Source organism: Stomoxys calcitrans, chromosome 1, assembly GCF_963082655.1.
Source record: "Stomoxys calcitrans chromosome 1, idStoCalc2.1, whole genome shotgun sequence".
NCBI classification, from domain to species: Eukaryota; Metazoa; Arthropoda; class Insecta; order Diptera; family Muscidae; genus Stomoxys; species Stomoxys calcitrans.
In genome coordinates, this window is record NC_081552.1 from 220,976,090 (window position 1) to 220,990,975 (window position 14,886).

Consider the following 14,886-nt stretch of genomic DNA (forward strand, 5'->3'; position numbering starts at 1 on the left):
GAACCGATTTCGATGAAATAACCCAAAAATGTCGAGACTTATAAGAGAACCCCTCGTACAAAATTTTGTGAGAATCTCTTTACAAATGACGATATATTTGCAATTTTAGTCCAAATCGGACGAACATATATATGGAAGCTATATCCAAGCCTGAACCGATTTCCATGAAATTCACGAATAATTTCGAGAGCTATAAGAAAATCACTAGTGCAAAATTTCGTGAGAATCGGTTCACAAATGACGATATAATTGCAATTTTAGCCCTAATCGGACGAACATATATATGGGAGCTATATCCAAATCTGAACCGATTTCTATGAAATTTACCAACAATGTCAAGACTTATTAGAAAACCCCTCGTGCAAAATTTCGAGAGAATCGGTTTACAAATGACGATATAATTGCAATTTTAGTGTAAATCGGATGAACATATATATGGAAGCTATATCTAAATCTGAACCGATTTCGATTAAATTCACCAATAAAGTCGAGACTTATAAGAGAACCTCTCGCGCAAAATTTAGTGAGAATCGGTTTACAAATACTGATATAATTGCAATTTTAGTCTAAAACGGACGAACATATATATGGGAGCTATATCTAAATCTGAACCGATTTCGATGAAGTAACCCAAAAATGTCGAGACTTATAAGTGGACCCCTCGTACAAAATTTTGTGAGAATCTCTTTACAAATGACGATATATTTGGAATTTTAGTCCAAATCGGACGAACATATATATGGAAGCTATATCCAAATCTGAACCGATTTCTATAAAATTTACCAACAATGTCAAGACTTATAAGAATATCCCTCGTGCAAAATTTCGAGAGAATCGGTTTACAAAAAACGATATAATTGCAATTTTAGTACAAATCGGACGAACATATATATGGGAGCTATATATAAATCTGAACCGATTTCGATTAAATTCACCAATAATTTCGAGAGTTATAAGAGAATCGCTGGTGCAAAATTTCGTGAGAATCTGTTTACAAATGACGATATAATTGCAATTTTAGTACAAATCGGACGAACATATATATGGGAGCTATATCCAAATCTGAACCGATTTCGATGAAATTCGCCAATAATGTCAAGACTTATAAGAGAACTCCTCGTGCAAAATCGTTTCAAAAATTAGTATATAATTTTCGAAAATGGACGAAGATACACGGAAGCTATACATGACAAGGCCGCATTGGGTCTTGTCATGGACTGCCTGAACGAGGTCTTTTTGTAGGCATGTTCCGCCGCGTAAAGCCAGCCAGTTGTGGTGGTCAACGAAGCTGAAGGTACTCAGACTGGGGAACAGGATGCTTTTCAATAAGGCCAAAGAGAGAACACGGCAGAGAGCCAGGACGAATATTGTGAGGCCCGTTGCAAGTTCAATAAAGAGACGAGGAGGGCGAAGACGAGTTTCTGGGCAAAATTTTGTGGAAAATTGTAAAGAACTAGTGAGGCATCTAGGTTGCGCTTTCGAAGGATCCTAGCACGCCTAGCTTCCTGAGGAAGTAGGACGGGACTTACACCGAGAGTTGTCTGGAGACGCTGGAAATTCTGACGCATTTTCCAGGCGGCCACGAAGAGGTTGGCGATTAAGATGCACTGCAACATCTACATATGCGGCATTGACGGATGACCTCATCGGGGAAATCGTTGACGAGGAGAAGAAAGTGTGAGTGACATTGCTGCAGAAGTCCTTTGGAGTCACCTTGGCTAGAACGGTTTTTCCGGGCGAGACCGGTATTATCCTACATGCCAAGGGCATGGAGGAATGTCATGGTGATATTTATACCCTAGGCGGGAAAAATAAGCAACTGTAGGACGAAAGGATTATGGACCCATTTGTCTTTCATCGTTTTTGCTCAAAACATTGGAAAGACTGAAAGACCTCAAGGCGAGAAAGAGACTGACGCCGAAAAAATTTAGCGGCCTACAACACGCATGCCTCATTTTCCGGCCATTTAAGTCGGCCGGTCCTGTTCAATAAAGTGAAGATAGGATCAATAGTCTCCGCATTGGACCGCACGGGGATTCACCCAATTTCGTTCTGTGGTATGGTTTGTAATATGCTTTGTAGCAAGATTATTAATGCGATCCTGGGAGATTGTGTGGATTCTGTGGAACCTCGTGATAAATGAAATCCCGTTGGATTTCGGTGGAGTTGCCACGAAGATAATCGCTTATGCGAACGAATTCGAGAAATTCCAAAGACTGGCCTGTATCGGAGTCACAACGGTACCTGCACGTGGAAGCGATGCTGCCAGTTGTGGAAGCAATGCGGCCAGTTGTTGAAGCGATGCTGCCAGTTATGGAAGCGATGCTAGATATGCAGCCCATTGAGGCCTATATTCGGATGTGCGCCGCCAAGGTCGCGCATAGGCTGAGGGAGCTTGGTATGCCGAAGGAGGTCAGTTACGCTCACAGTTCCTTTTTACATGTTATGTATGCGTAGAGTAGACTGAGGAAGCTGTCCGACTACCTGGCACCGGTAGCGATTGGGATAAACACATTCAGCATTCGTTTTTCCGGAAGAAATAAATGGACGGTGAATGCTGTGTTTGAGGAAGATAAAATCTCGATCTTCACTGATATGTCTCTGAGACTGCTGGACGAGTGTGCGGTCTTTCAGGCAGAGGTCTGTGTCATGACTGTAGCCGCAAGAGAAATTCTGTTAAGGGATTTACCAATATCAAACCTCAGGATTTATGAGGCGTCGTTCATGGTCTTTGTGTTCGAGTATGGTGAGGTCGCACCTCGACCTCAGTTGTAAGAAGTCCCTGGATAGGCTCCGGGTCTACGATGTGACGTTGAAATGGGTTCCCAGATATGAGGGAATTCCAGAAAATGAGGGGGCGGACGAGTGGGCCAAGAGGGGTCGTCTGCGCCGGGCGGTTTTGCCGACGTGCCATTTGACGAGCTACTGCACATAGTAGATGAGATGGCCAGAGCGGCATCGATGGCAAGAGGGGATGGTTGCCGCACTGCCAGGGCGCTCTGGTCTAGCATCGACCGAAGGAGGACGAGGGAGTTGCTGGCTTTCGATAAGAGGTCGATGAGTACCTTAACAGGTCTCATAACAGGACACTGTGCCATAGGGTGCATGGCGGGGAAGGTTTATCGGGTTGTAGGCCGATTTAGACCATACGCACCACGGATGGAGGATGAAGTCGTTACTCTCGGGGGAGCTACATCGGGTTGTAGGCCGATTTAAACCATACTTACCACGGATGGAGGACGAAGGAGTTACTGGTGTTCGATAAGAGGTCACAGAGTATCTGAAGCATGGGTACTTGTGAAAGCAGATGAGGCAGTGCTTGGAGTATTTGAGAGAAAGATTCTTCGTAAAATATATGGACCAGTTTGCGTTAACCGGGAATATAGGCGACGTATGAACCGCGAGCTCTATGACGACGATAGCATAGTTACACGCATCTAAATACAACGGCTGCGTTGGCTAGGTCATGTTGTCAGAATGGATGAAGAAGATCCAGCAAAGAAGTTTTTTGAAGACCAAAAGCCCGATGGAAAGATCAAGTTGTGGGAGACACCGCGAAACTTGGTGTCAGAGATTTTAGAATGAGCGCAGAAGATCGAGGCGCTTGGAACGCTATTCTACGTTCGGCTAGTGGAACAAATATTCTGTCATAGCCAATTAAAGTAAAGTAAAGTAGAGTATCTTAACAGGGGTCATAACCGGAAGCTGTGCCAAATGGGAAAACCACACAATGACTTCGGCAGAAGTTGTCTTGATTAGGATGAGGAGCAGACTAACGAGCACTTGCTCTTAACATGTCAGGATCTGCAGGGACGCAGGCTCCCTTTTCTGAAGAGGCGGTTTTTGTGCGATATGGGTGATCTTGTGAACGTACCTCTGGGAGGTACGGATGATTCCGACAGAGAGTGACAGAGGATCCAACAAAGGCACAAAAGTGTTTGCGTAAGAGATAGGGCTTTTGCTACTGTTATTTGTGTATAACCTCTGGATATGGGCCGAGGTCTCACATCTTCTTCTTCTCCTTCTTTCTACGGTATCACAATGAGCCAACCAGTGAACAACCCATTAAACCTAACCTTGCTCTCTAAAATGTCCTAAATAGAAAAGTCAATTCGATTGGGATCTGGCGAATAGGATAACCACAGTGCGGATGATTTTTAGCCATCCTTAGTATATATGTGCATTATGTGACGGTTCCAAGTCTTTTTGGTATGTCCATGGCCTACTGAAGGAATGTGTGGGTATCCATGGCTCCAAAGTAGTTTCCTAAAATGGTTTTCCTTATTATAAGTTGCATCGACTTTAAAGCCAGGCTCGATGAATACGATGGCGGTCAATGGCAATCATAGCTCCACAAACCACCACGTGAGAAGGGAAACTACTTTCGTTAACCATTGTCGTAGGTGCCCGGTTAAGTAAACACCATCATTTTGGGAGTTTAAATATTGCTCAGTTGGGAAAAAATTTCTCGTCAGAGATATTGTGTACTGAAATTACCCACCTTCATGCAAGCGTAGCAACTCCTTTGCTCTATGGAGTCTAGTTTTTTTTTTTCTTTTACCCACCACCATAGGATAGGATTGGGGGTATATTCATATAGTCATTCCGTTTGCAAGACATCGAAATGTCCATTTCCGAATCTACAAAGTATGTATATTTCGGAGCAAAATAAGAAATCTCTCTCTAACGCATTGTCCGATGGCCAATCAATTACAAACGGGAGTGAGTTCTTGGAATGTCTAGTATATCTCACAAACATCCCTACATCAGGAATCAGAAGACGAATATCAGATGAACGCACACCATAAAAGTACCGATAGAACAGCGTCAAACAACCCACATAGCGACGATATTCAAGGGAGGCAATACAGTTGGATACCCTACTGTTCCCAATCAACGTAATCGCTCTGCTCTGTACGCGATCTAGAAACTCCAGGGACGATTTTGAGTTGCACTCCATTTTCGGCCTTATGGAAGTGGTATAGTTGTTATGAAGATCAGAAGAAGTGAAGTAATCCTAGAACAGATCGTTGATGAAAATAAGAAAAAGAGAAGGAAAAAGGACAGAGCCCTGCGGTATACCTGCGGTCATTTTATGCTCATTGGATGAGAACCCATCTATAACGACTCGTATAGTGCGATCTCTGAGAAAGCTCGAAATAAATCGAACGAAGCCATTACCGACACCAAATGTGACAACCTTTCATAGTAATGCATCTTGCCAAACCTTATCAAATACCTTGGAGATATCCAGAGCCACAAACTTAAGCTCACCAAACTGGTAGATTGAGCTACTCTAACGTTGCGACAGAAATGCCATGAGATTGCCCGTAGAGCGATTTCTGCGGAACCCCTACTGTTGGTCGCCAAAAAAGGCATTAGACTTTCAATACCTCACAAGATGGTGATTAACCATGCTCTTCGTAACCTTGGAGAGAGCGGAGCATATCGCAATTGGCCGGTAATTCGCAGGATTTTTCGCTGAACGTTCGCAACCTTTCAATGCGCCGGGAAGACTTCCGCACAGTAGGCAAGGTTGCGTAATGACGAGTAAGCGCCGAAGGACACTTGCGCAAGGCAAGTGTTGATGTGCCATCATAACCCGGGGATTTATTTAAGTCTAGATTCTCATGAACCCTTTCAACTCCACGAGTTCGAAAAAATATTTGGGGCCAGATACATTTTTGATTGAGGGGAGTGGTTGATTGCTGTCCGGCAGGGAAAAGTTCCCTGCAAATATATCAGCCAAAAGATTAGCCTAATCAACCGGATCAGGGAACGTTTGATCATCCCTAACAAAAGTTGGGATAGATGAAGAACTACTCTTTATCCATTCCACGAACGACCCAAAGCTCTTACTTCCTCGAAGAACTTTAGTACATAGGCGCTTTTCGTAAAGAAATTTTTAGCGCCTAAGAACTTTGGCACACGAAGATTTTGCCTGCTTGCGCAGCAGTTCAGTATTGGCATTTTTATCCAAGCGCCAGTTCCTGAGTGTCACCTCTTTCGATATCGAAAAAGTAGTTTTCAATTAAAATGCTGAAAGAATCCATTAGCCCAACGTGCGTTTTCGTATAAAAATATTGACCGCTTCGGGTCTGGGGAGGAAACAGTACAAAGAGCAGAATACGAAAAAGATGCTGAAACAATGCAGTGATCTGAGTTACCAAGAGGTGCAAAAGTATTAACTTCATACTTTGGGTGTGAAGTCAAGAGAAGGTCAAAAGTATTATTTTTGGGGTGCCCTTGGACACATTCGATATGTGTCGGTTCGTTTACTGGTTGCGCCAAACCATTAGGTTCAGCGGAAAGCTCAACGTATTGGCCCTCAGGAGTCGTATGGCTCGAATGGGAAAGACAGGAGTAGTTGTGGACATTGCAGTTCCCAGCGATAACGATTTCACTGGCCAGAAAATACTCCAAAATATTTGTAATGGAATCAGTCAAAGCCCTTCATGGCAGCCTCCCTTTGGACTTCTATATAGAAATCCTATGTGCAGTATATGTGTTCCAATCCCGAATTTAACGCAAAGGGAGTTAAATTCAGGATCCTGTGAGTCCAGATGTTGTTGTCTTTGAATTACGTACATATACCTCGGAGACCGAATATGTTTGTTATTGGCCGCTATATTACGAGTGGAGTACGCCGTGGCTGCTGTTGAGTTTGAAGCTTTTCCACGTCCAGCTACGTACGTTTCTCGCTACGCTTAGAGGGGTGAGAACCTTCACTGCAGCATGATAATAATCCGAATCGGCGTTCGCTCCTTGGATCGGGCATACATCCTTAACACTGGATGAATGCTTTACATCTATCATAATATGCTCAATTGCGTTGTTCGCTTTTGAATTGGGGCACAGAATTTTAGGAAGGTAAAATCTGCGACAGATAAAATCTGGTACTAAAAGTACTATGACACTGCCACGTCAGTTAGCCTCAAGTATTTTTTTCGGACGTCTTTTCGTAGAGTCTGGTTCTTATAATCGTTGGACCAAAGATATTCATTTTTCCTTCCCATTTTAGCAGTAAAATCCTCTTGCATGATTTTAAAATCATGATAGGGAAAGAAGTGGTATGTTCTCACATATTGCTGGTCTGAACGTCTTTGCCTTCTAATGGGGCATGGGCAAATATGAAAATGATGTTGCATTTGACCTTTACTGAACATCTGAAGATAATGTGTTTTAGTCTCCCACTAACTTTAAATTCACAGTTTGGCTGTGGATCATGCCAGCTGTAGTACAATTCATCACCTTTCGGTATTGGGGTGAGAGCTTTTTCAATCAGTGTCGTCTTGGACTTTTCTAAACATTAATCATTGCATATGCTGCCTTGTAGACGCAGATTCACAAATCATGGCCCATAAATGGATTTCGGGAGTTGTCATCATTATGGTGGTCCAATTTTTTCCCATTCTTCGTTTATTCGTTTAGTTTATTTCAACAAAGGTGGGTCACAAAGTACTTTTTGGCTGTCAACTTTAAACGGATATTTTAAATGGCTATGTCAGCTGACACCACTGAAAAGTTGACTGGGCTTTGTTTTGTTAAAATCAATCGGAATTGTAACTTGAATTGAAGATGCTCTACATCACACCAATCAGATAAATAATAACATAAAATTTTGATATTGCATCATTATTTGAGTTTATTTTTACATTATTTGAAATTGGTACAAGCAGATAGGCCAAAAAGTCTTTTTTAGCTTAAAAAACTGATATGGGTGTTATCTTTCCAGATAATATAAATTGGTTGTGATATGAAGACTCCGGCAAGTTTTCGTCAATGGTTCCCATCATTTGTTATGAATTTTAAGATATGATGTCAAATTTGGAAATATAGTTCAGAAATATGGGTCACTAACAAATTTCAATGGCATCAGTAAGAAGTCTCTATGTAAAACTTCAAGCGGATATCTTTATTCGTTCGACAGCTGTCTTAATTGCGACACATGGATGAACTTTGAATGCAAGACGATCAAGAAAATATATAATTTTCAGGGTCGAAGATCAATATTTGGAGGTGTTACAAACGGTATGGCAAGATTAGTATTGCATAGGTGCTATATAATTCTCACTTGATTCATGTTGCAATTGCTACTTAATGTTAGTAAGACGTGTGGCATAGTCCGCAGTCAGAAAGTCCCTAAGGATTTCATCACCAACTAACACAATCCGTTAGCATCCTCACGCGACTCGTCTGCATCCTAACGATTCTTTCGCATCCTAACGCGACTTGTCCGCATCCTAACGCGACTAGACTGCGTCCTAACGTAACTCGTCTGCATCCCACCGATGAATTATTTGCATCCAAATGCTGATTTGTTTGCATCCTAACGCGGCTCCTCAGCATCCTTACGCAACTCGTTCGCATCCTAATGCTGATTTGTTCACATCCTAACGTAACTCATCGGCGTCTCACCGATAATGGGTTCGCATACTAATTCTGATTCGTTTGCATCCTAACGCGACTCGTCCGCACCTAACGCGGATTTATTCTCATCCTAACGCGGCTCTTCCGCATCATGACGCTGACTTGATCGCATCCTATCTCTGATTCGTTCGCATCCAGACCACATTACATACCCCCTCCCCTAAATCTGCTCTTATTATTCCAGACTACAGCGGTGAGACCAATGGTGGACGCATAAAAAAAAGCCTTCTGCCGGAAGACAACCGAATATCAGACAATCAGAATACTAGCCGAATCCTTAACAGCCAAAAAGTTGAACAGTTTCGACCTGTCCGAATGCCGAAGAAATTTACCGAATATCGAATCTATCCGACCGAGTGCACTGTTAGACAAATGACGGTACTTTGCTAATACCGTCTGGTATTATTTTGTTCGCGTCATTGGCAAAGACTTTTAATACCGTTTGGTATCAATTCAATACCCGACAATGAACGATATTAAGAATTGGCAGCGTCACATTTGTATTCTTGTCATCGCGCCAGAAGTGCTATTGAAAATGAAAATTGTACAAATTCTAAAGACATCCTACATCAACAACATGATAGTTTTGCGTGAAAAAAGATGTTATGTTGGTATATTTATATAAAAACCACTTTAAGGGATCAATGGATATAGAATCAATTGACGAATATAAAGCATTGTGGTTGGTCATGGTGTAACAAACAAAAATAATCGAAATAAAATTAGATTAAAACTATTTTCAATAGTTTCTTTGTTTAGTTCATTAGGGGTGGAATAATCAATAAAGGTTTGGTACTAAAACCAATAATGGACTGGTGCTAAAACCAATAATAGATTGGTATTGAAACCAATACCAATTCGGTAATAAGGCTAGTACCACACAGTCCTAACCATTTTATGTTTCATCCATACCATCTGGTATTGTTTTTGTACCATACGGTGTTGCATACTAACGTAACTCGTCTGCGTCCCACCAATAACTTGTTCACATCCTAAAGCTGATTCGTTCACATCCTAACGAGGCTCATCCACATCCTATGGAGGCTCGTCCACATCCCGATGATGACTTGTCGTTACTCTGATTCGTTTGCATCCAAACACGACTCGTCCGCATCCTAACACTGACTTGTTCGCATCCTAACGCTGACTTGTTCGCATCCTAATGCTGATTTGTTCGCACCATTTGGTACCGTTTTGTACTTTCAGTGCAGATGGACCTAGAGGTCTGAAATTTTTTCGAACATTTGGGAACCAAAATTGGTACTATATGGTACCCATTTTTTAAAGATGGAGCTAGAGGTCCGAAATTTGGCATACTGGTACAACTAAGAAATAAATGATGGATGAATAAATGATCTATTCAAAATTCCTACATTTTGGTACCAAAATGTATACTTTTTTGTACTTTATGCTCAGATAGAGCTATAGGTCCAGAATTTGGCATATAGGTATAACTAAGATATATATGATGGGCGACTAATTACTCTATTAAAAATTCGTACATTTTGGTACCATTTGGTACTTTCTGTTCAGATTGAGCTATAGGTCCGCTTATATAGCAGCCATAAAAATTGGGCGCGGATAAGAATTGCGCCCTTTAGTTCCAAGAACGGTTTATATGGCGTCTATATCAGGATATAAACCGATTTGAACCATACTTAGCACAGTTGTTGGAAGTCATACCAAAACAAGTCATTGAAAACTTCAGCCAAACGGGATAAGAATTGCGCCCTCTAGAGGCTCAAGAAGTCAAGTTCCAAGATCGGTTTATATGGCAGCTATATCAGGTTATTAACCGATTTGTACCATACTTAGCACAGTTACTGGAAGTCATACCAAAACACTTCCTGCTAAATTTCAGCCAAATCGAATGAGAATTAGGCCCTGTAGTGACTCAAGAAATCAAGATCCAAGATCGGTTTATATGTCAGCTATATCAAAAGTGGACCGATATGCCCAATTACAATCCCAACACAAATAAAAAGTATTTGTGCAAAATTTCAAGCGCCTAGATTTACTACTTCGAAAGTTAGTGTGCTTTCGCCGGACAGACGGATGGATATGGCAAGATCGCCTTAAAATGGCACGATCAACGACCCTTATGGGGTCTTAGACGAATGTATCGAGGTGTTACAGACGGAATGACGAAATAAGTATACCGCCAGCTTATGGTGGAGGGTATAATGAAGATACAACATACAAGTACCCTTACAACAATGGCAGATCTGAAGATATTAAATTTTAAGAGCATAGGTAGAAATTTTGTGACCGGGTTCCATTTTTAACCATTTTTCACTTTTCGTTCTTTAATATGAAAATAGCTTTGATTTTCTTTTAAATTATACCTTTCAGGTTTCAAACACTGTTTTAATTTTTTTTTTTCATATGAATCACTTTAATGAGATATGGCTGCGTCTGTATAATGCGATTTATAATTGGGACAATTTTCATTGACAAATTGTTCAGCCTTCTCTTTGGCTTCTGTGGCAAGTTGTGAATTTTCTGCGAAGAACTTCTTTGATTTTTTGTATTCCTCTAAATTATGCACATGATGGCCTAGAGTGACAAACAATGTTCTCTCATCAATATTCGATAATGTCCAAAAATTCCACAAAAGTGCACCCTTCAATTCCTCAACCAGACTGGTGACACGATGCAGCTTAGACATTGTGACCAAATACAGGCCACATTTTTCAGAATCTTCCTTTATGGCTTTCAGAGTAGTCTTGGCGGCCTCCAGCACTCTCTTGTAGTTGTTAAGCTGTACACTATCATCGGCTGATTCGGCAATCAACATATCCAGGGCATCCATAAAATGTCTTATTTGAGTTTCGACAATTGGCGCTTTGGCATCATATCTGTGGATGGTTATGTCTAGCAAATATTTGGCTAACTCATCCACGTTGCGTGATTCAAAGGGAACATAACTTGGCTGGGAGGGTTCTGAAGTGGGAGCAGCATAACTTGTCTATAAGTTTGAAGGGCCTTGCTTTTAGTGAAACTGGCATTTGATAGTGATTTCATATGCAGAAACTTACATGAATTACTAATGCGGCAATAGAAAGTACAAACAAATTTTTAAGCGCCATTTTCCGTTGCAGTGTTCAACTGGCTGGTTGTGTTGTGACTGTTCATTCGCTTTAAAACTGACAACTTATGACAAAGCATTCGCTCTGAGTAATTTTAAACCTTTGCTTATTTAACATGCTGTAAGTGAATGATGCTCTTATCTGGCACAGTGGGATGTATGGTAACAAATGTTGAATATGAGACATAACAAAAGAGCAAACAAAGTAAAAAATGTTTAAAGAAGATAATGAAATCAATTTGTGTTTATTTCTTTTCTTTTTAAGGGAGAGTGAACCCTCTTTCATATCAAAATAGCCGTATCTTGTATTGTAGATGATTCAACAATTTTTACAAAGTTTTGGCTGCATTTTTATTGTAATCCAAAAATACGAATTGGGTATCCAATTTTTAAGGTTAAGGGGACACTAAGGGGATCGCCCCGACCCACAGTGGGTGAAAAAAAAACTAGTAAAAAATATGCCATTTGGGAACGTATGGAGATAACTCTGGTTGGAGCGGAGGTGTTGACGACATCATCAAAATCAAAGGCCCTAGGTAGTGCGGACGCCTCTTGGCAGGCCCCTAAAATTGGTCAACTCGGCATTTCGAAAAACTGTTCAGGCTGGCAAATCTTCATTTGTGGTCCCATTTTGTTTTTGCTAGATAGTGCACAAAAACTCTTACAAAAAAATGCGCTTGAGGTATGGAATATCTCCACCGGTTCGTGACAAAATTTACAACGACAATAGCGTAAAAAATGTCCATATCTGATTATTCAGTTAAAAGTTATGCAGCTTGGAAGTAAAAAAAAGTGAAAAAATTTTATCTTTTGAATTTTTGATTAAAAAAAGTTTTTTTATCGATTGAAAAAAAGTTTAACGAAAAAACTTGCTTCAATACCCTATGTTTTTATACCCTCCACCATAGGATGGGGGTACACTAATTTCGTCATTCTGTTTGTAACTCCTCGAAATATTTATCTAAGACCCCATAAAGTAAATATATTCTCGATCGTCATGACATTCTAAGTTGATCTAGCCAAGAGTCTGTCCGTCTGTCTGCTAATTTTCGAAGGAGTAAGGCTAGACGCTGAAATTTTGCATAAACACTTCTTATTAGTTTAGGACGGTTGGGATTGTTAATGGGCCATATCGGTTCATGCTTTGATATAGCTGCCATATAAACCGATTTTGACTTCTTGAGCCACTAGAGGGCGCAATTCTTATCCGATTTGGCTGAAATTCGGCATGAGGTGTTTTGTTAATATTTCCAACAACTGTGCTCAGTATAGTTGAAATCAGTCTATAACCTAATATAACTGTCATGTAAACAGATCTGGAATCTTGACTTCTTGATCCTCTAAAGGGCGCAATTCCTATCCGATTTGGCAGAAATTCGGCATGACGTGTTTCGCTAACACTTCCAACAATTGTGCTATGTATGGTTCAAATCGGTCCATAGCCTGATATAGTTGCCATATAAACCGATCTGGGGTCTTGACTTCTTGAGCCTCTAGAGGGCGCAATTCCTATCCGATTTGGCAGAAATTCGGCATGACGTGTTTTGCTAACGCTTCTAACAACTGGGTTAAGTATGGTTCAAATCGGTCCATAACCTGATATAGCTGTTACATAAACCGATCTGGGATCTTGACTTCTTGACACTCTAGAGGGCGCAGTTCCTAGCCAATTTGGCTGAAATTTGGCATGACGTGTTTCGCTATGACTTCCAACAACTGTGCTAAGTATGGTTCAAATTGGTCCATAGCCTGATATAGTTGCCATATAAACCGATCTGGGGTCTTGACTTCTTGACACTCTAGAGGGCGCAGTTCCTAGCCAATTTGGCTGAAATTTGGCATGACGTGTTTCGCTAACACTTCCAACAACTGTGTTAAGTATGGTTCAAATCGGTCCATAACCTGATATAGCTGCCACATAAACCGATCTGGGATCTTGACTTCTTGAGCCTCTAGAGGGCGTATTTATTAGCCGATTATGCTGAAATTTTGTACAACAGCTTCTCCTATGACCTTCAACATACGTGTCAAGTATGGTTTAAATCGGTCTATAACCTGATATAGCTCCCATATAAACCGATCTCCCGATTTGTCTTCTTGAGCCCTTAAAAGCCGCAAATTTTGTTCGATTTCATTGAAATTTTGCACGTTGAACAATTATCAATAACTGTGCTTAGTACGGTCCAAATCGGTCAATAACCTTTTTAATTATCCGTGCTATCCGATTCAAATTTTAATCTCAATGAAAATGGTCCTCATTATTAGAACCGAGTCCGAATAGCGTGCCACAGTGCGACACCTCTTTGGGCAGAAGATTTAACATAGCATAGTACCTCACAAATGTCGCCAGCATTAGGAGGGGATAACCACCGCTGAAATTTGATTTTCTGATGTAACAGCCGGGATTCGAACCTAGGTGTTCAGCGTCATAAGCGGACATGCTGACTCACTTAGACGTTTTTCGTCATAGCCATTGCGGCTATGAGACTTTAGGCAATAGGAGAATGGTTAGAGGATAGGAGCAGGTCATACCATCGATGTATAATCGAGGCGACGATAGGAAACCTGGAAGGAATGGAAGAGGTTTCCGATCGTATACCTGAGACAACACTTGAGGTCGAGTGCGAGGCACTGGTGCCAATGGCACAGTCTTGGATTGACGGAACCCTAGTATTGCCATCTGGAAGATCATGTTACACGCATAGAGCAAAGCTAGAGAACAGAGGGGGAAAAAGCTTAAAAATTTCATAAATATTGTAAAAAAAATTATATTCCATCTTATCTTTCAATTTAGCAAGCATATTATATAATTTTTTCCACTTTTCTACAATTTGCTATTTTTTTTATAGTGTACAACAAATACCTCAATTGATGTTTAGAAGTTCAACAATTTTGTATGGATTCATTTAAAATTTTAAGATTTTTAATTTTATATCAGCAGACTAATTCCTTTGGGGGTAGCTTTCATCACCTTGCAACAATTTTCAATTTTAGCAAACTGCAGCCCATTGTGCAGCACATACCTCAAAGAGAGCAAGTTTCAATCGCACACTCTCATTGAAATAAACAATGGGTCACGTATCTAGAACACTCGGCTAAAATCAACTGGATGACGCATTGAGCTATACTTTTTCCCAAGAAAGAACAAAAACTAAAATAACTCATCTTACTGTGGTTTTACAGGTAACAAAAAATTGGCTGATGCCACTACACAAGCAGCTAAATAAAGTCTCAATAGGATAGGCTGGGCAAGAGGTATTGTTGTGAAATTTTGTTGAATGAAACGTTGAATGAATGAATTGAATATTGCTATCGAATATGATGAGTAATATAAACAATTTCATGACAAAAAGTACTGGGCTATAAAA

The 14,886-nt window shown here is 40.7% G+C and overlaps 2 protein-coding genes across 2 annotated transcripts in view; both read right to left on the reverse strand.

Moving 5' to 3' along the window:
- Nucleotides 1–14,886, reverse strand: part of LOC106084671 (elongation factor-like GTPase 1) — a 605,724-nt gene that overhangs the window by 194,171 nt on the left and 396,667 nt on the right. The window lies entirely within an intron of this gene.
- On the reverse strand, nt 10,804–11,575 carry LOC106091327 (uncharacterized). Its single transcript, XM_013257811.2, has 2 exons — nt 11,469–11,575; nt 10,804–11,398 (listed from the first exon to the last, which is right to left on the reverse strand). The coding sequence occupies exons 1-2, from the start codon at nt 11,517–11,519 to the stop codon at nt 10,826–10,828; spliced, it is 624 nt and encodes a 207-aa protein (XP_013113265.2). The 5' UTR covers nt 11,520–11,575; the 3' UTR covers nt 10,804–10,825.